The sequence below is a fragment of the Eptatretus burgeri genome, chromosome 8 (assembly GCF_056783735.1).
Source record: "Eptatretus burgeri isolate ZD-2024b chromosome 8, Ebu_testis_v1, whole genome shotgun sequence".
NCBI classification, from domain to species: Eukaryota; Metazoa; Chordata; class Myxini; order Myxiniformes; family Myxinidae; genus Eptatretus; species Eptatretus burgeri.
In genome coordinates, this window is record NC_140968.1 from 638,643 (window position 1) to 662,716 (window position 24,074).

The 24,074-nt window shown below is 40.6% G+C and overlaps 1 protein-coding gene across 2 annotated transcripts; it reads left to right on the forward strand.

Annotated features, from left to right (window-relative positions):
- Positions 1–4,596: 4,596 nt before the first annotated feature.
- On the forward strand, positions 4,597–22,593 carry LOC147020894 (cilia- and flagella-associated protein 65-like). 2 transcript variants are annotated; one of them, XM_085890533.1, is made up of 4 exons: positions 4,597–4,943; positions 11,748–11,938; positions 12,859–12,961; positions 22,006–22,593. In XM_085890533.1, exons 1-4 carry the CDS (start codon positions 4,914–4,916, stop codon positions 22,180–22,182), a joined length of 501 nt encoding a protein of 166 aa, XP_085746659.1. In that variant the 5' UTR covers positions 4,597–4,913; the 3' UTR covers positions 22,183–22,593. The 2 variants fall into 2 exon arrangements, with proteins under 2 accessions (XP_085746659.1, XP_085746660.1); XM_085890534.1 differs by having other exon boundaries at positions 4,599–4,943; positions 22,009–22,593.
- The last annotated feature ends 1,481 nt before the right edge of the window (positions 22,594–24,074 follow it).

The window sequence follows — 24,074 nt, forward strand, 5'->3', positions numbered from 1 at the left end:
ACCATGGGTGATACCAGCAATTACACTCACATTGAGTGAACGTCACCCATGGTTACGTTCACTCAATGTGTGTGTAATTACTGGTACCACCCATGGTTACGTTCACTCAATGTGAGTGTAATTGCTGGTATCACCCATGGTTACGTTCACTCAATGTGAGTGTAATTGCTGGTATCACCCATGGTTACGTTCACTCAATGTGAGTGTAATTGCTGGTATCACCCATGGTTACGTTCACTCAATGTGAGTGTAATTACTGGTGCCACCCATGGTTACCTTCACTCAATATGAGTGTAATCGCTGGTATCACCCATGGTTACGTTCACTCAATGTGTGTGAAATTGCTGGTATCACCCATGGTTACGTTCACTCAATGTGAGTGTAATTGCTGGTATCACCCATGGTTACGTTCACTCAATGTGAGTGTAATTGCTGGTATCACCCATGGTTATGTTCACTCAATGTGAGTGTAATTGCTGGTATCACCAATGGTTACGTTCACTCAATGTGAGTGTAATTGCTGGTATCACCCATGGTTACCTTCACTCAATGTGAGTGTAATTGCTGGTATCACCCATGGTTACCTTCACTCAATGCGAGTGTAATTACTGGTATCACCAATGGTTACGTTCACTCAATGCGAGTGTAATTGCTGGTATCACCAATGGTTACGTTCACTCAATGTGAGTGTAATTACTGGTATCACCCATGGTTACGTTCACTCAATGTGAGTGTAATTACTGGTGCCACCCTTGGTTACCTTCACTCAATGTGAGTGTAATTACTGGTATCACCCATGGTTACGTTCACTCAATGTGTGTGTAATTGCTGGTATCACCCATGGTTACGTTCACTCAATGCGAGTGTAATTGCTGGTATAACCCATGGTTACATTCACTCAATGCGAGTGTAATTGCTGGTATCACCCATGGTTACGTTCACTCAATGTGTGTGTAATTGCTGGTATCACCCATGGTTACGTTCACTCAATGTGAGTGTAATTGCTTGTATAACCCATGGTTACATTCACTCAATGCGAGTGTAATTGCTGGTATCACCCATGGTTAGGTTCACTCAATGTGAGTGTAATTGCTCAATGTGAGTGAACATAACCATGGGTGATACCAGCAATTACACTCACATTGAGTGAACGTCACCCATGGTTATGTTCACTCAATGTGAGTGTAATTGCTGGTATCACCCATGGTTACGTTCACTCAATGTGAAAATAGGGAAAAAGGAAACGAATCGACTCTGTGCACAGGAAGACAATGTCACAATTTTCCCAAAGGGTGACAAGACATTGTTGCCGCCCTGTGCATTCACAATACGTCTTTCCCTTACACTGATACCAGGAGTGGAGGAAATATAATACGTCACATGTACAACGCCAGGCATCCCTTACATGTATCCCCAGTGTCTCCGAAAACCGTCACTATTTTTCACTGTGTGAATACAATCCAGTTACCCGGGGTGTGTTCCGTTACCAAGCAGCTTCTTCGCTATCGCCAAGTATCTTCAGCATTGAATCAAACACTCCGTTCGAAACGGGATAAGGAATGGCTGGCTTGGCGAGCGCGAGCAAGCTGCTTGGTAACTCAACACACCCTGGCGTTTCATCCCCCACAGGCCATAATTTTCGATCAAATCAAAGTCTAAATCAATCTTATCACCAAATGAACCCAAACTTGGACCGGTACCCGAACTAGGACCAGAACCCAAACTCAGACTGGTACCCGAACTAGGACCAGACCCCAAACTCTGACCGGTACCCGAACTAGGACCAGAACCCAAACTCGGACCGGTACCCAAACTAGGACCAGAACCCAAACTCTGACCGGCACCCGAACTAGGACCGGTACTTGAACTGGGATCGGCACCCGAACTAGGACCGGTACTTGAACTGGGATCGGCACCCAAACTAGGACCGCTACCGGAACTCGGACCGGCACCAAAACTTGGACCAGAACCCAAACGAAGACAGACACCCAAACTCGGACCGGTACCCGAACTAGGACCGGTACTTGAACTGGAATCGGCACCCGAACTAGGACCGGTACTTGAACTGGGATCGGCACCCAAACTAGGATCGCTACCCGAACTCGGACCGGCACCAAAACTTGGACCAGAACCCAAACGAAGACCGACACCCAAACTCGGACCGGTACCCGAACTAGGACAGGAACCCAAACTCTGACCAGAACCCAAACTAGGACCACAACCCAAACGAGGAACGGTACCCAAACTCTGACCAGAACCCAAATACAAACTAGGACCAGAACTCAAACTCTGACCTGAACCCAAACTGTGACTGGAACCCAAACTGTGACTGGAACCCAAACTAGGACGGTACCCAAACTCAGACCAGAGCCCAAACTCTGACCAGAACCCAAACTAGGACCAGAACCCAAACTAGGACCAGAACCCAAACTCGGACCAGAACCCAAACTTGGACCGGTACCCAAACTCTGACCAGAACTCAAACTCTGACCTGAACCCAAACTCTGACTGGAACCCAAACTCGGACCGGTACCCAAACTGACCAGGAGCCAAACTCTGACCAGAACTCAAACTCGGACCAGAACCCAAACTCTGACGAACCCAAACTCTGACGAACCCAAACTGGGACCGGAACCCAAACTAGGACCGGAACCCAAACTCCGACCGGAACCCAAACTCCGACCGGAACCCAAACTCCGACCGAAACCCAAGCTCTGACCAGAACCCAAACTCAGACCAAAACCCAAACTCAGACCAAAACCCAAACTCAGACCAGAACCCAAACTCTGACGGGAACCCAAACTCTGACTGGAACCCAAACTCTGACTGGAACCCAAACTCGGACCAGAACCCAAACATGGACCACAACCTAAACTAGGACCAGAACCCAAACTAGGACAAGAACCCAAACTAGAACCACAACCAAAACTCTGACCAGAACCCAAACTCTGACTAGAACTCAAACTCGGACTAGAACTCAAACTCGGACCAGTACCCAAACTCTGACCGGAACCCAAACTAGGACCAGAACCCAAACTAGGACCGGAACCCAAACTCTGACGGGAGCCCAAACTCCGACCGGAACCCAAACTCCGACCGGAACCCAAACTAGGACCGATACCCAAACTGACCAGAACCCAAACAGACCAGAACCCAAACTCTGACCAGAACCAAAATTCGGACCAGAACCCAAACTAGGACCACAACCTAAACTAGGACCAGAACCAAAACTAGGACTGCAACCCAAACTAGGACCGGTACCAAAAATAGGACCTGAACCTAAACTCGGACAAGAACCCAAACTCTGACCGGTATCCAACCTAGGACAAGAACCTAAACTAGGACCGGTACCCAAACTCTGACCAGAACTCAAACTCTGACCTGAACCTAAACTCTGACTGGAACCCAAACTATGACTGGTACCCAAACTGACCAGAAGCCAAACTCTGACCAGAACCCAAACTCTGACCGGAACCCAAACTCTGACCGGAACCCAAACTCTGACCGGAACCCAAACTCTGAACGGAACCCAAACTCTGACCAGAACCCAAACTAGGACCGGTACCCAAACTCTGACCAGAACTCAAACTCTGACCTGAACCTAAACTCTGACTGGAACCCAAACTATGACTGGTACCCAAACTGACCAGAAGCCAAACTCTGACCAGAACCCAAACTCTGACCGGAACCCAAACTAGGACGAGAACCCAAAACTAGGACCACAACCTAAACTCAGACCAGAACCCAAACTTGGACCAGAACCCAAACGAGGACCACAAACTAAACTAGGACCACAAACTAAACTAGGACCACAACCTAAACTCTGACCAGAACCCAAACTAGGACCGGTGCCCAAACTCTGACCAGAACCCAAACTCTGACCAGAACCCAAACTAGGACCACAACCTAAACTAGGACCAGAACCCAAACTAGGACCAGAACCCATACTAGGACCACAACCTGAACTCTGACCGGAACCCAAACTAGGACCAGAACCAAAACCAGGACCACAACCCAAACTAGGACCGGTACTCAAACTCTGACCAGAACCCAAACCAGGACCACAACCCAAACTAGGACCAGAACCCAAACCAGGACCACAACCCAAACTAGGACCGGTACCCAAACTCTGACCAGAACCCAAACTAGGACCACAACCCAAACTAGGACCAGTACCCAAACTCTGACCAGAACCCAAACTCGGACCGGAACCCACACTCTGACCGGAACCCAATCTCCGGCCAGAACCCAAACTCGGACCGGCCGCCATCTGCAGACGAGCGTCTGTCCGACTCTGGTCTATTAATTTATTTCGGTTTGAATTGACGGACAACCTGTATTGTGTCCATCTGTCCTTCATTATAACAATCAATTTTGTACAAACAAAATGTTTTTAAAAATATTGAAGTTTATTCGATTTGTACAAATGACATTTGTCACCAACACGTGACGCTTTTCAAACAAAAACAAGGAATAACTTGTCTCGTCTTTTCAAACATTAATACTGTATCTATCGATGTAGATATGTAAAATAAAAATATATTCTTAACTTGGTTGGAAAGAACGATCAGTGTTGTTGCCTTTATTTGATGTCATTTGTGATTTTTTTTTTACAGCCATAAGGACAAATTGAGACATTCCGCATCCCATGTCGTGTCGTACTGCCATGTTTATTTACTATGAACAGATGTTTACACAATACAAACTCTTGGGCGGCTCCAAACAAAATCATGCAAAAAAAAAAAAAACCGTTATAAACTTGTGGGGCACATCGCGTCGCCATGGTAACGAGCGTTCATGAGCTGCTTCAACGTCTTCTCGTCGCCATGGTAACGGCCGTTTCTGCGTTGGCTTCAACTTCCCCTTCCTGTCCAACGATCACCTGACGCTCGTTTATATTGAAATTGCGGGAAATGCCAAGACGGACGATTTGCCGACATGAGGTGAGTCCTCCTTCACATTAATAAATCCCGACGATGACCATGTCGCCCTTCACGTCTTTGCGTGTACTTATGTTTCATACGTTGCACAACTCCAGGCAGGTCCGACGGAGTGGATATGCCTTTTAAGGGCGCCATACTCAAACACAAGAGGTTGCTGTAATTAAGAGGAAACAAAGTGAAGATTTTGTAAATAAAAGAGAATTCGCCATGTCACCAGCACATCAGCTCGCAAACTCATCAGTACGAAGTTATTCAGCCAATATATATATATATATATATAATTATTAAATTTAATATATCCACATAATTATTAAATTTAATATATCTCCACATAATTATTAAATTTAATATATCTCCACATAATTATTAAATTATATTTATATCTCCACATAATTATTAAATTATATTTATATCTCCACATAATTATGAAATTAAATATATCTCCACATTATTATTAAATTAAATATATCTCCACATTATTATTAAATTAAATATATCTCCACGTTATTATTAAATTAAATATATCTCCACGTAATTATTAAGTTAAATATATCTCCACATAATTATTAAATTAAATATATCTCTACATAATTATTAAATTATATTTATATCTCCACATAATTATGAAATTAAATATATCTCCACATAATTATTAAATTTAATATATCTCCACATAATTATTAAATATAATATAACTCCACATAATTATTAAATTTAATATATCTCCACATCCATCTATAATTCCAGCAATCTCTGTGTGTGTCTGTCTGTCCGTCTGTTTGTCTGTTTGTCTGCGACCATCGTTTCTCGACGACCGCCGGTCTGATCTGATTGAAACTTGCCAGGAATATTGCCGGGGACCCGCGGATGTGCCTTTTCGAGGTTTGATATTGATCGGACGAGCGGTTCCCAAGTTACGGCCATTTTATTGCTTTTTTCAGTGTTGGAAAGGTATCTATTTCGCAGCTGAAGTGTCGTTCCACCCTATCATGTCATTTTTTCCCAAAGATATCTCAGAATAATGATAACAGCATATTAATAATAATAGCACAATAATTGGCAGTAATAAAAAGAAAAACATGATACAATGACCAATGTCTGTCAACCAAAAACGACCTATATATTGTCTGTCAACCAATAATGACCAATAACGTCTGTCAACCAATGACAGGACACAGTGCTATGACGTCACAATTAATGCTTTATTATTATTATTGTTTTTTTTTTGCACAATTGACGTCACAATTCTTCTTCTTCGTTTGGTATGACATCACAATCGATGCTGGGGACCTGAGTATGTGCCTTTTCAAGGTTTGATATCGTTCTTCATCTGTTTCAGCTGTTTCCCAAGTGTTTCCCAAGGTTTGAATTAATTGTTCAAATCATTAATTAATCCCAAGGTTTGAATTTTCCCAAGGGAAACAGCTGTTTCCCAAGGGTTTGAAAGCTGTTTTTTTCCCAAGGTTTGAATTAATTGTTGTGCTTGGTAGACATTTGTGAATACATTTACAGAGAGAGGAGCGAGAGAGACGGGGCGAGAGAGGAGGGGCGAGAGGGGAGGGAGAGAAGGGGGGGTGAGAGAGAGGGGGCGTCACAATTCAAGAGAGGGGGAGAGAGGAGGGGCGAGACGAGGGGGGGGAGAGAGAGGGGCATCACAATTCTTCTTCTTCGTTTGATATGACGTCACAATTGACGCTGGGGACCTGAGTATGTTTCCCAGGTGTTTCCCAAGTTATGGCCATTTATGATACGGTTGGTCCGATCGAATTGAAACAATGCCCCAATCCAGTCGTCGTTTACGAGAGCGAAGGAACGAAGCTGCACATACTGGCACGCACCTACGGGCCCTCACCTACGGGCGCACACTAGTAATTATTAAATTTAATATATCTCCACATAATTATTAAATTTAATATATCTCCACATAATTATTAAATTTAATATATCTCCACATGATTATTAAATTAAATATATCTCCACATTCGATTATTCAATTAAATTATTCTCCACATGATTATTCAATTAAATATTTCTCCACATGATTATTCAATTAAATACATCTCCACATAATTATTAAATTTAATATATCTCCACATGATTATTAAATTAAATATATCTCCACATTCGATTATTCAATTAAATTATTCTCCACATGATTATTCAATTAAATATTTCTCCACATGATTATTCAATTAAATACATCTCCACATAATTATTAAATTAAATATATCTCCACATCATTATTAAATTATATATATCTCCACATCATTATTAAATTATATATATCTCCACATCATTATTAAATTATATATATCTCCACATCATTATTAAATTAAATATATCTCCACATCATTATTAAATTTAATATAGGCCTACCTCCACATCATTATTAAATTTAATATATCTCTACATCATCCACCAATCTTCTTCTTCTTTCGGCTGCTCCCGTTAGGGGTCGCCACAGCGGAGCATCCGTATGATCCGCATTGTGATTTGGCACATGTTTTACGCCGGATGCCCTTCCTGACGCATCACTGGTCGCCTCTTACGACACAGGGATATGGTACACCTATTTTAACCGGGGTATACACCGGCCCAGTACACTGGTACTCATTTCACCGACCTCAGAAGGATGACAGGCTGAGTCAACCCCCTGGTGTATTAATTCAGTGGCCCAACAGGGCTTGAACTCAGGACCTTTTGGATCCCAAGCCGCTGCCCTAACCACTGCGCCAACACCAGGCTGTGCCAAATACATCATCCACCAAATTTATTCACTAATATTCCTCCTCCTCCTCCTCCTCTTCCTCCTAATACTATTCCTCCTCCTAATACTCCTCCACTAATATTAAATTAAATATATCTCCACATCATTATTCAATTTAGTATATCTCCACATGATTATTAAAGTAAATACATCTCAACATGATAATTAAATTTAATATATCTCCACATGATTATTCAAGTAAATACATCTCAACATGATTATTAAACTTGGTATATCTCCACATGATTATTAAAGTAAATACATCCAAACATGATTATAAAACTTAGTACATCTCCACATGATTATTAAATTTAGTGTATCTCCACATGATTATTAAAGTAAATGAATCTCAACATGATTATTAAATTTAGTATACCTCTACATGATTATTAAAGTAAATGAATCTCAACATGATTATTAAATTTAGTATACCTCTACATGATTATTAAAGTAAATACATATCACCATGATTATTAAACTTCGTACATCTCCACATGATTATTAAAGTAAATACATCCAAACATGATTATTAAACTTAGTATATCTTCACATGATTATTAAAGTAAATACATCTCAACATGATTATTAAATTTAGTATATCTCCACATTATTATGAAAGTAAATACATCTCAACATGATTATTAAAGTAAATACATCTCAACATGATTATTAAACTTAGTATATCTCCACATGATTATTAAAGAAAATACATCTCAACATGATTATTAAATTTAGTATATCTCCACATGATTATGAAAGTAAATACATCTCAATATGATTTTTAAACTTAGTATATCTCCACATGATTATTAAACTTAGAATATCTCCACATGATTATTAAAATAAATACATCTCAACATGATGATTCAATTTTGTATATCTCCACATGATTATTAAATTTATTATATCTCCACATGATTATTAAAGTAAATACATCTCAATATGATTATTACATTTATTATATCTCCACATGATTATTAAAGTAAATACATCTCAACATGATTATTAAACTTAGTATATCTCCACATGATTATTAAAGAAAATACATCTCAACATGATTATTAAACTTAGTATATCTCCACATGATGATTAAAGAAAATACATCTCAACATGATTATTAAATTTAGTATATCTCCACATGATTATGAAAGTAAATACATCTCAACATGATTTTTAAACTTAGTATATCTCCACATGATTATTAAACTTAGAATATCTCCACATGATTATTAAAGTAAATACATCTCAACATGATGATTCAATTTTGTATATCTCCACATGATTTTTAAATTTATTATATCTCCACATGATTATTAAAGTAAATACATCTCAACATGTTGATTAAACGTTGTATATCTACACATGATTATGAAAGTAAATACATCTCAACATGATTATTATTCTTTGTATATCTCCACATGATTATTAAACTTAGAATATCTCCACATGATTATTATAGTAAATACATCTCAACATGATTATTAAACTTAGTATATCTCCACATGATTATTAAAGTAAATACATCTCAACATGATTATTAAACTGAGAATATCTCCACATGATTATTAAACTGAGAATATCTCCACATGATTATTAAAGTAAATACATCTCAACATGATTATTAAACTTAGTATATCTCCACATGATTATTAAACTGAGAATATCTCCACATGATTATTAAAGTAAATACATCTCAACATGATTATTAAACTTAGTATATCTCCACATGATTATTAAACTGAGAATATCTCCACATGATTATTAAAGTAAATTCATCTCAACATGATTATTAAACTTAGTATATCTCCACATGATTATTAAAGAAAATACATCTCAACATGATTATTAAATTTAGTATATCTCCACATGATTATGAAAGTAAATTCATCTCAACATGATTATTAAACTTAGTATATCTCCACATGATTATTAAACTTAGAATATCTCCACATGATTATTAAAGTAAATACATTTCAACATGATTATTAAATTTTGTATATCTCCACATGATGGTAAAATTTATTATATCTCCACATGATTATTAAAGTAAATACATCTCAACATGATTATTATTCTTCGTATATCTCCACATGATTATTAAACTTAGAATATCTCCACATGATTATTAAAATAAATACATCTCAACATGATTATTAAACGTAGTTTATCTCCACATGATTATTAAAATAAATGCATCTCAACATGATGATTATTCTTAGTATATCTCCACATGATTATTAAACTTAGAATATCTCCACATGATTATTAAAGTAAATACATCTCAACATGATTATTAAACTTAGTATATCTCCACATGATTATTAAAGTCAATACATCTCAACATGATTATTAAACTTAGTATATCTCCACATTATTATTAAACTGAGAATATCTCCACATGATTATTAAAGTAAATACATCTCAACATGATTATTAAACTTAGTATATCTCCACATGATTATTAAACTTAGAATATCTCCACATGATTATTAAAGTAAATACATCTCAACATGATTATTAAACTTAGAATATCTCCACATGATTGTTAAAGTAAATACATCTCAACATGATTATTAAACTTAGTACATCTCCACATGATTGTTAAATTTAGTATATCTCCACATGATTATGAAAGTAAATACATCTCAACATGATTATTAAACTTAGTACATCTCCACATGATTGTTAAATTTAGTATATCTCCACATGATTATTAAAGTAAATACATCTCAACATGATTATTAACTTAGTTTATCTCCACATGATTATTAAAGTTAATACATCTCTAAATGATTATTAAAATTGGTTGTGGCTTATGTCCGGACAGTGTTTGTCTCCGGATGTGTCCAGAAGGAGTTTGTCTCTGGGTAGGATTTATAGTATTTCTGATTTTCTTCACACCCTTCCAATCCACCCTTACGGATTCGTTGCTTTCAATCTCCCTGGATTCCCTACTCCCCCTTTGTTTTCTTTTCTTTTTTCTAAATTTGCCTATTATCCCAAAATCTTGGAGAGAACCCTGGCAAATGACTTCATAAGGATTTCAGAGTAGAATGTAAATTTTTCTGTTTTCTTACCAAAGGTGTTATGCCTGGAGAATCAACAGAAGATGACTTAGTATGTCAACTATTGTCATATATTTTTCTGTGTATCCAGCGCGATTGTGTATCACTTCCTGTATATTTTATCTGTGAAATTTACCCAAGGTTGGACTACACCCCTACCAGTTGTAAATTAAATTAACGGTTGGAAATGTTGTAACAATTCTAATTGCTTACTTACCAGAAGATCATAAGAAAAATTATTTTTGGGGGGAGGGGTGGGGGGGCTGCTCTTCCTGGGGTCTGGCTGACTATGCTCTTCAGATAATAAATAATAAACAAGGCTTCATCTGTAAATGTGTGACCTCACTTGTCAGAGGTTTGTGACACAATCTTACGTTTTAGTGTCTGACAGCTCATGGAGGAGCTTCAATTATATAAGTTGCAAGAATAAATCAGGAAAGTATTTTTGATTATATATATATATATATATATATATTTTTTTTTTTTTAACATGAATTACAAGAGCATTAGGGGAGAAACAATCAGCATGGTATGCCAGCATCATGAGCCATGTGCTCAAATGGGTGTGCTAAACAGGCCAACAAATATCTTTTGTAACTATTTAAACTAAATAATCCACCTAAGTTTATCTTGTAAGACGAGTATATTACTTTATGCATTGTGCTTTGGAGAGATAAGATGTGAAATGGAGGAGAAGGGAAGTGTGGCAGTCGAGAGAGAAAAGGAAAAGGTTTTAGAGGGTCCACGAAGGAGTCATGGTGGTGAAGGGACGAGGAATGGGATCGGGGGAGGGGTGGTGGGGGTCGAAAAGATTATTAACTCAAACTCTATGGCTCCGTCCATCATGTGTCTCACTCGTGAAGGGGGAAACGAGTGCAAAATTTTGCGACACAGTATTAGCACTTGTAATAAATGGAGGTTTCCTCACTGATAAACCCTCATCATATTAATATTTTTGTTCTGACTGATCAGATGCCGGTTGCCAGAGGAGATATCATTCGTGGTGGTGCTGTGCAGTTAAGGACATGGCGGCACCATGTCCATTCCAACGGTATTGAAGTCAAAACTGAGTTGCAGTGGTGTGGGTGGGAGCCTGGTCGGGAATTCACCAAACAGCTGACCCTGAAGAACGTCCTCCTGAAAGCCCAGGAGCTCACATACAAGTCAGGATCCTTGTGTTTTTGTTCTGCAGATAACAATAATGGTGTGCACCGAGTACAAGGTTTACAATATGCAGATGTTGCTATTTTGATGCCGCCATCCCCAGAGACGCATAAAGAGTACATCTTAATTCCTACCACGTGTCATTTAACAGAGGTTCAGGCCTTAATTCCAATAACCGACCCCCCCCCACCCCCCACACCCACACCACAAACATAACATTATTGTTCAAGTTGAATTTGTTAATTGACCAGTTAAGGCCTGGTACCTTTCACACTGCTCTTGTATGGTGGATGTTTAACATTTGTGGAAAGGGAGCTGTTCAAAAGAATAAACAAGAATATGTGGCACTAAAAAATCAGAGGGATTGTTTGGGTCCAGCAAGTCATCGTTTTTTATGCAGGAAGCAGGGGTGGGCTTGCATAATTCCTGGCTGTGCAGCTGTGCCACTGATGCAGTGCCCCTGGTGGGTTGGAGCAGAATTTGGCCAGGATGCTGGCATGAACCTGCCTACCGTGGGATATTTAACATCCACCAACTAATGTCAGCAGACGAGATGCCCAGTTTAATGTCTGTCCGAGGGACGGTGCACACAATGATTAATCGCCTTGCCTACAAAACACGAGGATGACAGGATATCGATGGGTTGGGATTCAAACCCAGGCAAGGTAGCTGAAACGCGAATTTGTGTACCTCTAGGTCTAGGCTATCTCACTAGTCCATCCAGTAAGTAGTTAGAGTAATTATTGTTTGAAAGTACGAAAGCAAGTAGTTAACGAAGTCCCGTTATTTTAGTCCTGAGATCTGTCCGTGGCTTCCCATGGATAAACAGGTGTAAAAGTTTCCTCAACTCAAAGTGCTGGATAATTATGGCATGAAATGGAGGCTCACATAAACTCATGTACTGTCGCTGTTTTTTCAGCTCACCAGCCAGCGACATCTTCAAAGTTCCCTTCCCTCGGCCTTTTGTCCTTCCACCAGGAATGAGCCATGAAATTGCTGTGACGTTTCGTCCACTGCAAAAGGTGTTTCTTGGCATGTTTGACATTGTAGTATACATGCTTCATGTTGATACCAACTACTAATGAAGTAAAACATCTTCTTATTTGATGTGTTTTTATTTGACGGTACCATATCAAATTTACTGAAAATTTCCTCGTTGGTTGTTATCTCCATTTGGGTTTCAGGAGGTGGGAGGAAGTTCTCCCAGAAGTCAAAATCTCCACCTCCTATTATTTGTTAAAGGATCATGATTCAGAAACCAAACTGAGAAACATCGTTCTCATAGCCTCGTTCCAAAGCCACTTTTCAAAATCTCTACTGAACCTCTGATAGTCTCCACTTGTAGCTCGTTTGGAGTGATATTGTGGGCTGGGTATCGGCTGGAGCACAACCGCTAGGTGGAGCAGTGGGGTCGGCTCCACCGAACACCCGGAATCTAGATCGTCACCCTCGGACAACTCTGAGGGTACGGGTTCCTTACAAGACCGTGAATCGTCAATAAATCAACCACGTGGTACAGGGTTATTTGCCAAACTTCAAAATACCTAGAGGCCCACGTGGTGAACTACCGAGTATTCACACCCTCGACGGAACTCGAACGGGGCGAGTCGTTTCCGTGCTTGACCCGTGCGTAACCCAAGCGGATGGTTACCGAGGTCCCGTCGGTCCAAATGCACACCACTACGGCAACAACGGTCTTCTTTAATTCCCCAACACACACTGTGTTAAACCAAAGAAGTAAACACAGAAACGAGCTGATGCATTTAACAAGGGATTCATTTACAATAGAGAAAGGGGAGACACAGAGCAGAATTAACACCGAACATAGTCATGCAATCTACAAAGAGCAAGCACTTAATTTCTACTTATAGACGGGCCCACAAATACACACACACACACACACACACACACACACACACACACACACACACACACACCCAAAAGAAACGGTGGCCACGGCCTTTTTTGAGACCTCCAGCTCAGAGGGAAAGGTGAGCTGAAGACCAGAGCCTGCACTCGGACCTGTCCACCTCGTGTAGTCTTCGACGATCTGGCTCTGCAAGACTCGAGCCCGCAGCAACGATGCCACTCCAAGCACCAGGGACGGAGGAAAAGCGTCGGATGCCAGGTGGACGAGACGAGAGACGACCCGAGCACTGCCAAGCCGACCAGACCAGACGAGTCGATCTCCGGCACCTCAAACCCGATCGCCCAACCCTCACGCTGTTTCCAAGGCCCTGGCATTCCTTATATTGCATTTTTCCTGTGGGCTGGGGTGTCATGGGAAGGATCGCTGTCTGAGACGTCTCGCCTCTCATTGGTCGAGAGGCTGTGGGAAAGTTCGCCGTCTGAGACGTCTCGCCTCCCATTGGTCCGGGGTTCATGGGAAAGTCGGTGTCTGAGACATCTCACCTTTCATTGGTCGAGAGGCCGTGGGAAAGTTAGCCGTCTGAGACGTCTCGCCTCCCATTGGTCCGGGGTTCGTGGGAAAGTCGGTGTCTGAGATGTCTCACCTCTCATTGGTCGCTGGGAACAATCCATCTCTCTGGGGCGAAGTCGGAGCTCTGGTGGCCGAGGAAACTCCGCCCATGTACGTGCTGACACGCACCTGTTTCATGGTGCCGATGGATGATGGTGGGACGAGAAACGAAGGAGGATGTTGTTGTTGTTGTAATTGATGTAACAAAAGGTCTAACTATAAAATAATTCACAGTGCATGTACAATTATTCACCCATTAAGCAAAGGGGAAGGAACCCTGACTAGAAACACAGACTTATCGATATAACTGTTCTATAGGGACCCTGGCTGTTGTGTGCGATGGGTTCCAGATTCATAACAATATTCCCCAGAATGATTTTAAGTGCTCAGGAAGGGTTTTCCTGATCATTCCTGTAGTTTTGACTATCACTGATACAATTTCAGCTTTCTTCAATTCTCAAGTCCTCTTAGCCTCATTTTTCAGATCCTGGTGTTTGAGCATTTTCCTGATTTCTGTATAATTTAATCCAAAGTCGTGGGAACTGAAACCTTGATCAACAATGCCGACTTTTCCTTTTCATGTTTGAGCACCATGTCCAGATGCAATGCTTTATTTGCAATGTCCACACTTGACGGGATCATTTCGTTACACGCGAGCATTATTTGTTAATTTTCTAGGACCAGACTTCGTTTGTGTTTTCCATGATTGTTCTGGGACGGGGATGTTGAAATGTTTGCAGATGTGCCAACGGATTACTCAACAAATGCTGTCATGTCTTTCTGTGTACAGCTGTTCTGGCATGAGTTGTTTACATCCCAAAAGGAGGTGACTGGTACTTTCTGTTTCTACCCCCAAGAAACCTGCATTTGTCTGCTTGGCTCAATCCCTCCATTTTCTTAAAGGCATTCGTGTAATGTCCTTGGTCTTGAGCATTTATGAGGACTCGATCTTCATCCCAATTAATTTGACCTCTTCTTAGCCATTCCATTGAGCCTTCCTTTTCTATCCCTGTCCTGTGGAGCTCTTTTTTTTAATCTTCCTGTTCTTTTGTCATTCTCCCATTTTTCAGAGTATATCTGCTGATATTTCTTTTTGTAGTTTTCCTCTTTTTTTCTTTACAATCATTGAGGCTGTGTTTGTTTCTGTTTCATTTTCTTGTGTAATTTCTGTCATTTGCACCTGGTTTTAGAAGTTTGTTACTAAATGGATTAAGGATCCCTTTTCTGGTTTGTTGTTTTTGTTTTCATGTACAAATCTCATCCAATAATCTGTTGAGCTTTTCACATACTCCGCTAGTCTGACACACGATGTTTTGTGCACTTGGTTAAGCTCCATCAGACCACCTTCTCCTCCTCACCTTGGTACGTACAACCTCGGTATGCTTTGGTTTTTGCAGAACATCTTGTGAATAGTTAGAAGTTTCCTTGTTTTGGTGTCTAAATTGTTGATCTCCAATTGTGGCCAGTTTATAATTACACAGCTATATTGGAATACCAGCACTGCAAGTTGGTTTATAGCTTTGGTTTTGGTTCTTGGGGAGAGTGATGACTTCAGAATTAGTCTTATTCTGTGTAGATACTCTTTGCTGATTATTTATGCATTGTTTTGTGTTGTACCTGGGGGCTTTCTTCTATTCCAAGGTATTTGAAGGATGCTTCGTTTTATAGTTCCTGTATTGTTGTGCTTTCATCGATTGAGATGTTACCTGTTCTTTTTGTTTTTCTTTGTATAAAAGTGCACATGGTACATTTGTCAAGACCAAACTCCATTTGGATATCCTCCAAGTCCTGCTTACTCGTTTCAGTTGATCTGCCAATTTCTTATCATTTGGGGCGAAGAGTTTTAGTTCATCCATGTACAGTAGATGTCACATTTCTTGTTTCTTTGGTCATTTTTCTGTTGCATATCAGATTGCATCCGTGTCCTTGTTCATTGATGAGGTTACTCAGTGGGTCCAGAGCGAGACAAACCGGGAGTGGGGAGGGGGGGATGAGGCTGTCACCTTGTAAGATACCACGTCGTATCTTTACTCCTGGGATTTCAATCTTTCCTTCCAGGTAAGAAAGTATCAGCGTTGTTCCAGAGCGTCATTGTTTTCTCAATCAGTGTGAATATCTGGGGGTCAATTTTGTATATTTGCATGCATTTTATAATCCATGAATGTGGGACACTATCACAGGCTTTTTTGTAATCTATCCAGGCTGTGGATAAGTTAGTTTGTCAGAACTTGCAGTTTTCGAGGATGGTTTAATTTAACAATAAATCGTCTATTGTTCCATAATATCCCCTTTTACATCCTTTCTGCTCTTCCTCGAAAGCTCCTTGTTGAGTGAGGTGGTTGTAAACTGCATCGGTGATTATACCTGTTAAATTTTTTATGTTGTTGATAGGCATGTTATTGGTCTATATTTGTTGGGTAGATGGGTTTCTTCAGATTTGGGAATCAGAAGAGTGTTGCCTTCTGGAAGCCATTCATCCATTGACTGTTCCCCTTGGATGAGCTCGTTAAATGCTTGAGCGTAGTGAGGGTAGAGAGCATGTAGTTGCTTTAGCCATTAGTTCGGAATCCCATCTGAGCCTGGGCATTTGAAGTTCGGTGCTTTTGTGAGTTGTTTTCTAATTTTTTCCTCTTCAGTTGTTAGTGGGTGCATTTCGTGTCGCTGGTGCTTTTTATTTTCCAAGTCTCGTATTCAATCTGCTTCCTTGTTGTGTCCTTTTTCGTCTTCAAATATACTCTTCCAAAATTTTCTAGGTCCTCTTCTTTTTTAGGAGGAGTTGACACATTTTGTTTCTGTTTCCCTAGCTCTCAGTGGAACTTTTTTGGGTTGTTTTTAAACTGCTGATTTTGGTTTCTTCTATTATTGGCCTCATCATAGTTTTTTATTTTTCTTGCTATCTGTTGTGTTTGTAGTTTATTATGGGAAGCTAATGGGTCTAGTCCATTGTTTTCTATGTTGTAATTCTTTTTTATTTGTCTGATTCTTTTCATTAGCTTTGGGATTCTGTTTTCCCTCTTAAATTGTTTTACAGGTTGTTTCAAAAAGATTGATACAACTTTGACTTCCTTACATTTCTTTGTTTTTTGACCGATACCGTTTTCCTTTCCAGGCTTTGGTGGCGTTATCCTGGTCTTTGTTCCCTGGGATTTCTAGCTCCATAGCTCAACTATGTCATTGACAGTGAAGCAGAAGACAAAAGTGGTGGCTCTGTGGTAGGAGGGGTTCTGCCGCCAGAGGTTCTGCCGCCAGAGGTTCTGCCGCCGGATGTTTTGCCCTGAAGACAACTTTAGAACACGTGATGGACCCACAAATTGTGCCATTCAACGTATTGTGAAACATTTTCATCACAAAGGTACAGTGCACAACCAGAGCAAGGGCAACAGTGGCAGGCCAACATCAGCAACCAAGACTCTGGTACTGAGAGTGCTGTGAGATGTGGTGGTACCATCTTTGACTTATTTCCAGTTGTTACTGGAGTTTGTCAGGGTGTGTACTGGCCCCCACACTTTTCAGCACTTGTATGGACTGGATTCTGGGGAGGATGTCGGAGAGATCAAGCTGCGGTGATACATTTGGGAATGTCAAGATCTCTGACCTTGATTTTGCAGATGATGCAGTCATCATTGCGGAGACTAGATATCCTTTTTAGGCCATCAGCCGTAAGCTGTATCGTGCAGTTTCGTTCCACTCATCGGGGGGGGGGGGGCGGGGGGGGCGTAGACAAAACTTTGATGAAATGATAGTATATATCCAAATGCATACGTATCCAAAAGTTCTCCACTCAAATAGCTGCAGTTATTGTGTATTTTCATCTTGAAAATCGATGCATTTGCCACGCTCTCTCATTTGAATTTTCTCCACTCAGATCACGTGTGGGCCACGTGACGCATCAACAGCCAATAGATCGGCTGACATCGTATGCAAATTTCGTCAGACTGTCATGTGACCAGCTAAGTTGTCCAAGATGGCAGCTTCCTGCATGGAGGAAATCACCGGCATCTGATCGGCGATTTATCAGTAATTTTTGATGAATATGGCCAGTGAGGACACTCCCCAGCGTATTATTCACCAGGACAATGTAGCGAACGAAGAAGTCAAACGTTTTACGTCTGTAAGATGGGATAAATGGAGAGAAAGTGTCAACAAATGGCTCGTCTTAAGACGGTCACGAACGTTTGACTTCTTCGTTCGCTACATTGTCCCGGTGAATAATACACCGGGGAGCGTCCTCACTGGCCATATTCATCAAAAATTACCGATAAATCGCTGATCAGCTGCCGGTGATTTCCTCCATGCAGGAAGCTGCCATCTTGGACAACATAGCTGGTTACATGACAGTCTGACGTAATTTGCATACGATGTCAGCCGATCTATTGGGTGACGAGGCGTCACATGGACTTACACGTGATCCGAGTGGAGAAAATTCAAATGAGAGAGCGCGGCAAATGCATCGATTTTCAAGATGAAAATACACAATAACTGCAGCTATTTGAGTGGAGAACTTTTGGATACGTATGTATTTGGATATATACTATCATATTATCAAGATTTTGTCTACCCCCCCCCCCCACCCCCCGATGAGTGGAACGAAACTTGATTTTCAGGCACTTCCTGAGCCATGGCTGATGGCCTATTTGGGGGCCCTCGAGGTGCTGAATGATGAGTCGGAGCTGCTGGGATTACAGGTTTCCTGGGTCAAAAATAAGATCCAGGCTTTCAATGACATCTTGGATGCAGCAATCCTGTCTGTACCTGTTTGTGGTGAGGATGTTGAGGTCGCGGAGAGATTCACTTACCTCGGCAGTGATATTCATATCTCTGCTGACTGTGAGCCAGAGGTCAATGGACGTCTGGGTTGGGCCTGGGGGAGAGTCATGGATTCACTGGATCATGGGGTGTGGAGCTGCCGGTACCTGTGTTGGAGAACGAAAGTTTGAGTCTTCAGGTTCTTCGTGCTTCCAGTCTTGCTCTATGGATATGAGACTTGCACTCTGACCAGGGATCTGAGACGGCGACTTAATTCCTTTGGGACCAGGTCTCTTCGGAGAATCTTTGGCTATCGCTGGTCGGACTTTGTGTCTAACGAGCGGTTGCTGAGAGAGAGTCAAATGAGATTTGTTACCGGCATAGTCCGTGAGCATCAGCTCTGGCTGTATGGACATGTGGCTCATTTTCCTGATACTGATCCTGCTCACCAGATTCTTTCAGCGAGGGAGTCTCGTGAGTGGAGGAGGCCAGTGGGCTGACTCCATCTCTCGTGGTTGCACCAGGTTGATCAGCATCTCAAGGAGATGGAGATGGGCCAGGCATCTGCCTGGGGGATGGCCAGACGGAGGCCCCTGGAGTAACGGCAGAAAGTGGATGCAGCGACACACTGCTCCGGCACATGCTCCCATACCTGACCTGACCTGACTTCATGCTGTGGACAGTGCTTCCCCGCTGACAGACCTCTGGTAGCTTGTACATGTTGCTCCGTTCGAGCTTGGGAGAGTAACTGCTGAAATCTATCTGTCCGGGTTCTTCCCGTCATCTTTGTTCTTTGTTCCTTCCACATTTCTTTCTAACTTCTCTTTATTACTTGCAAAATCGATGATTTTTCAAGTATATTGATCAGTCGATTTTGTTACTCAGTCTATCTGTTTATCACCTACAGGTCACAATTCTAAACTGATCATCATGAAACTTTTCCAAGTTGTTGAGGTAGTCTCAACTGAGAATGCGATTGATTTTGAGGTCAAAGGTCAAATTTCTAAAATCGTCTTTTTCATCCGATTGACTTGAAATTTGAACATTTGCATATTGTGTTACTGAATTGGGAGACAAACTATTTTTGTGGTCAAAAGGTCAAAGGTCAACTCAAGGTCAAACTTCTACAATCATCAAATTTCAACTGAAAAATTGTCAATTTACATCCTATTAGCCTGAAAGATGAACAGGATTTGCGTAGTCCATCACGGAATCGGGAAAGAAACTATTTTTGAGGTCAAATGGTCAACTCAAGGTCAAACTTCTAAAATCATCAAATTTCATCTGAAAAATCATCACTTTTCATCTGATTAACCTGAACATTTATTAGCAATTGCATAATTAATCACTGAATTTGGAAACCAACTATTTTTGAGGTCAAAATGTCAAAGGTCAACTCAAGATCAAACTTCTAAAATCATTCATTTCAATTTGAAAAATAATCAATTTTCATCCAATTGACCTGAGCTTTGATTAAGATTATCAATATTAATCTTAATAAAATGGACAATTTGATGTATCCATGGCAACCTTTGGAGAGGGGGTTGGATTTTGCAAGGATCGTGCCTTGCACGACGTCTTTTACTTGTTTATTCATTTATCTTCATAATTCTTTTTATTCACTCTAATTTTTGTTTTTTCTTATATTTTTTCCCCCTTTTACTCTATTCCTCTCTCTCATTATCTACTGTATCTCTCGAAGGAGAAGTGAATTCTTGTAGAATTTTTTTGTGAGTCTTACTTGGCTGTGCCTGGATGGGGTTGAGTGTTGTGGAGTCGCAGATGAAACCCGAATCCTAGCCAGGTTCCTCCTGATGACTCCAACTTTCCTCTTTACTTATTTGGGTTCCTTCTTGGTCCTCCATTTCATTCTGTCAGTTGTTCCTTTTCTTTGGGAGTTTGTGCACTGGAAACTCATCCCAAACATATGTCCCATCATTCCATTGTGGCATTGGTGATAGTTCTCCATTTATAGGTGACCAGTTATTTCTTATTGCTTCTTCATTTAGTTTGTCTCTGATTATTAATTCCTCCTCTGTGAATGATTTTTGTTTGAGAATATTGTTTTTCTTTGTGTTTAGTGCTGCCTTATTGAAATTACTTTTATTAGGGCATAGTCTTCATATTATCTGTTCCCAGATGTTTGCACTTTCTTTACTCACTCCTTTTTGTCTTGGCGTATTCCATTGCCCATTATAATATCCATTTTTCCTTCTTTGTCCAGATTTTCTTTTTAATACTGACTCACTCTTCTTGAGTCATCCGATTTATATTTTCAATTGCTTGCTGTCTTGCTTTGTTAGTTATTTCCTTTATTCCTTCCTGGGTAAAGTATCTGTGGATCATTGAAGCTACTGCAGCGAATTTTTTTTTTAGTGTGACTCTTTCGGCCTTGGCTGCCAGCTTTGTTCGTTTCAATTGATTCATGAATCTTTCTCCTTTATCACAAGTCCCCCATGCTTCATGCGCAGAATACGATTTGCAATGGAGGATGATTCCCTTCTCCTCTAACTTCCAGCTCTGGTCATTTAATCTTCTATGATTCGTCTGAAGCCTAGTAACTGTTGGTTGTCAAACAGGTGAAACCTTTTTCGCTTTTAGCTTTGGTGTCGAGCGCTGTCCTGTCATGAGGCAGGGATCACCTTCCTCACTGGAGAGGGTGCAGTCATTATCCTTTTCAGCACATATTCCGGCTGCTCGGTGTGGTTCCCCCCATCATTAGAGCTTCGTGTTATCTTGCAATTTCCTGGTTAATTGGTTGATAGATGAAACAACGAATTTAGAGGATTCATTCCATCTCAAAATCTATATGTACCTGATGCATGTTATGTTCTTTGGAAGCAGGTTGAATACGAGGACCAGATGGAGTTTCACTCAACACAGAGTGGGACGTTTTTTGTGACGCTGCGTGGAACGATTCCCAAGCATTGCTTACAACTACCTAATGACATCAAATTTGGACTGGTTCCCGTTTTCCAAGTTCAACGATTGCACTTCAACATGCATAACGTCAGGTAAGCCATAGTACTGAGTGTGAAATGTTTTTATTCAGGTATTCACCTTTATGATCACAAAGTTTTGGATTAAAGGCTGACAATGAACTTTAACAAATGTTACAAATACGAACCATTTATAAACTTTGGTTTAATATTTCACTGTCATGTTAATCACCCTTGTTTAGTGTTTGTGAAATTCACTAAGTGAACTCACTGTCTTGTTCATCGTCATTGCTGGTGTTGTTAAATTCACTGGGTGAACTCACTGTCATGTCAATCACCCTTGTTTTGTGTTGTTAAATTCACAAACTGAACTCGCTATCATGTCAATCATCATTGCTAGTGTTGTTAAATTCACTAAGTGAACTCACTGTCATGTTCGTCGTCATTGCTAGTGTTGTAAAATTCATTAAGTGAACTCACTGTCATGTTCGTTGTCATTGCTAGTGTTGTTAAATTCACTAAGTGAACTCACTGTCGTGTTCATCATCATTGCTAGTGTTGTTAAATTCACTAAGTGAACTCACTGTCATGCTCGTCATCATTGCTAGTGTTGTTAAATTCATTAAGTGAACTCAATGTCATGTTCGTCGTCATTGCTAGTGTTGTTAAATTCACTAAGTGAACTCACTGTCATGTTCGTCGTCATTGCTAGTGTTGTAAAATTCATTAAGTGAACTCACTGTCATGTTCGTTGTCATTGCTAGTGTTGTTAAATTCACTAAGTGAACTCACTGTCGTGTTCATCATCATTGCTAGTGTTGTTAAATTCACTAAGTGAACTCACTGTCATGCTCGTCATCATTGCTAGTGTTGTTAAATTCATTAAGTGAACTCAATGTCATGTTCGTCGTCATTGCTAGTGTTGTTAAATTCACGAAGTGAACTCACTGTCATTACAATCACCCTTGTTTAGTGTTGTTAAATTCACAAACTGAACTCACTATCATGTCCATAATAATTGCTAGTGTTGTTAATATTCACTAAGTGAACTCACTGTCATGTTCATCATCATTGCGAGTGTTGTTAAATTCACTAAGTGAACTCACTGTCATGTTCATCATCATTGCTATTGTTGTTAAATTCACTAAGTGAACAAAGTGAATTCACTAAGTGAATTCACTAAGTCCATGTGAACACTGTCATGTTCACAAACTGAACTCACTGTTGTGTCACACCTCGATGGCTGTAATGTGTGTACTTATTGCTTGGATTGCTCATGCCATCCACAGAGAGTCTGACAACATGCCATGTTCAAATACAGGGTCGACTCGAAGGCCCCTTTTATTGTACATGCACGAAGACTTTGCATTCCACCAGGGTGTTCTAATCACAGAACAAACATACATTGACCCTGTAGGGTGACATAACTTTTACCATTAGCTTGTTATACTGTTACGGCTGTGGAAATTCGCAGAGCACCATAAAGGATATCCCCAAGATCAGTTATATCGCTAAGTGTGTGTTCAGTTAGATTTCCCCACCGTTGTCTAAAGGGAATTATTCGTGCGGACAGGGCTGTGATCTTTGAGTTAGCCGTTATTCTTTGCTATCGTTATTTTGGACCAACCACACCACCAACCACCTTTTTTACAAGCACCCAACCACACCACCCTCACGATCACCACACAATGCCAACCACCCCACCATTACAACAACCACACCACCAATCACCTTCTCCACACCCACGCTACAACCCTCTCCGCATCAAAAACCGTCTCTGCCATGGAGAAAGAAGAAGGAGCTCAAACACCATGCATGGGATTTTCCCTCCTGCTTTCCCATGCTTTGGGACAGGGGAAGGGCAGATTGAACCAGGGGTCAAAGGTGAAGTAGGGTGGGGGCCTGTTTTTGGGCGAAAAATGGGCCCGGCGCCCCACCCCCTTGGGGCCTGGGCAGCAGATTCTTCTTCCC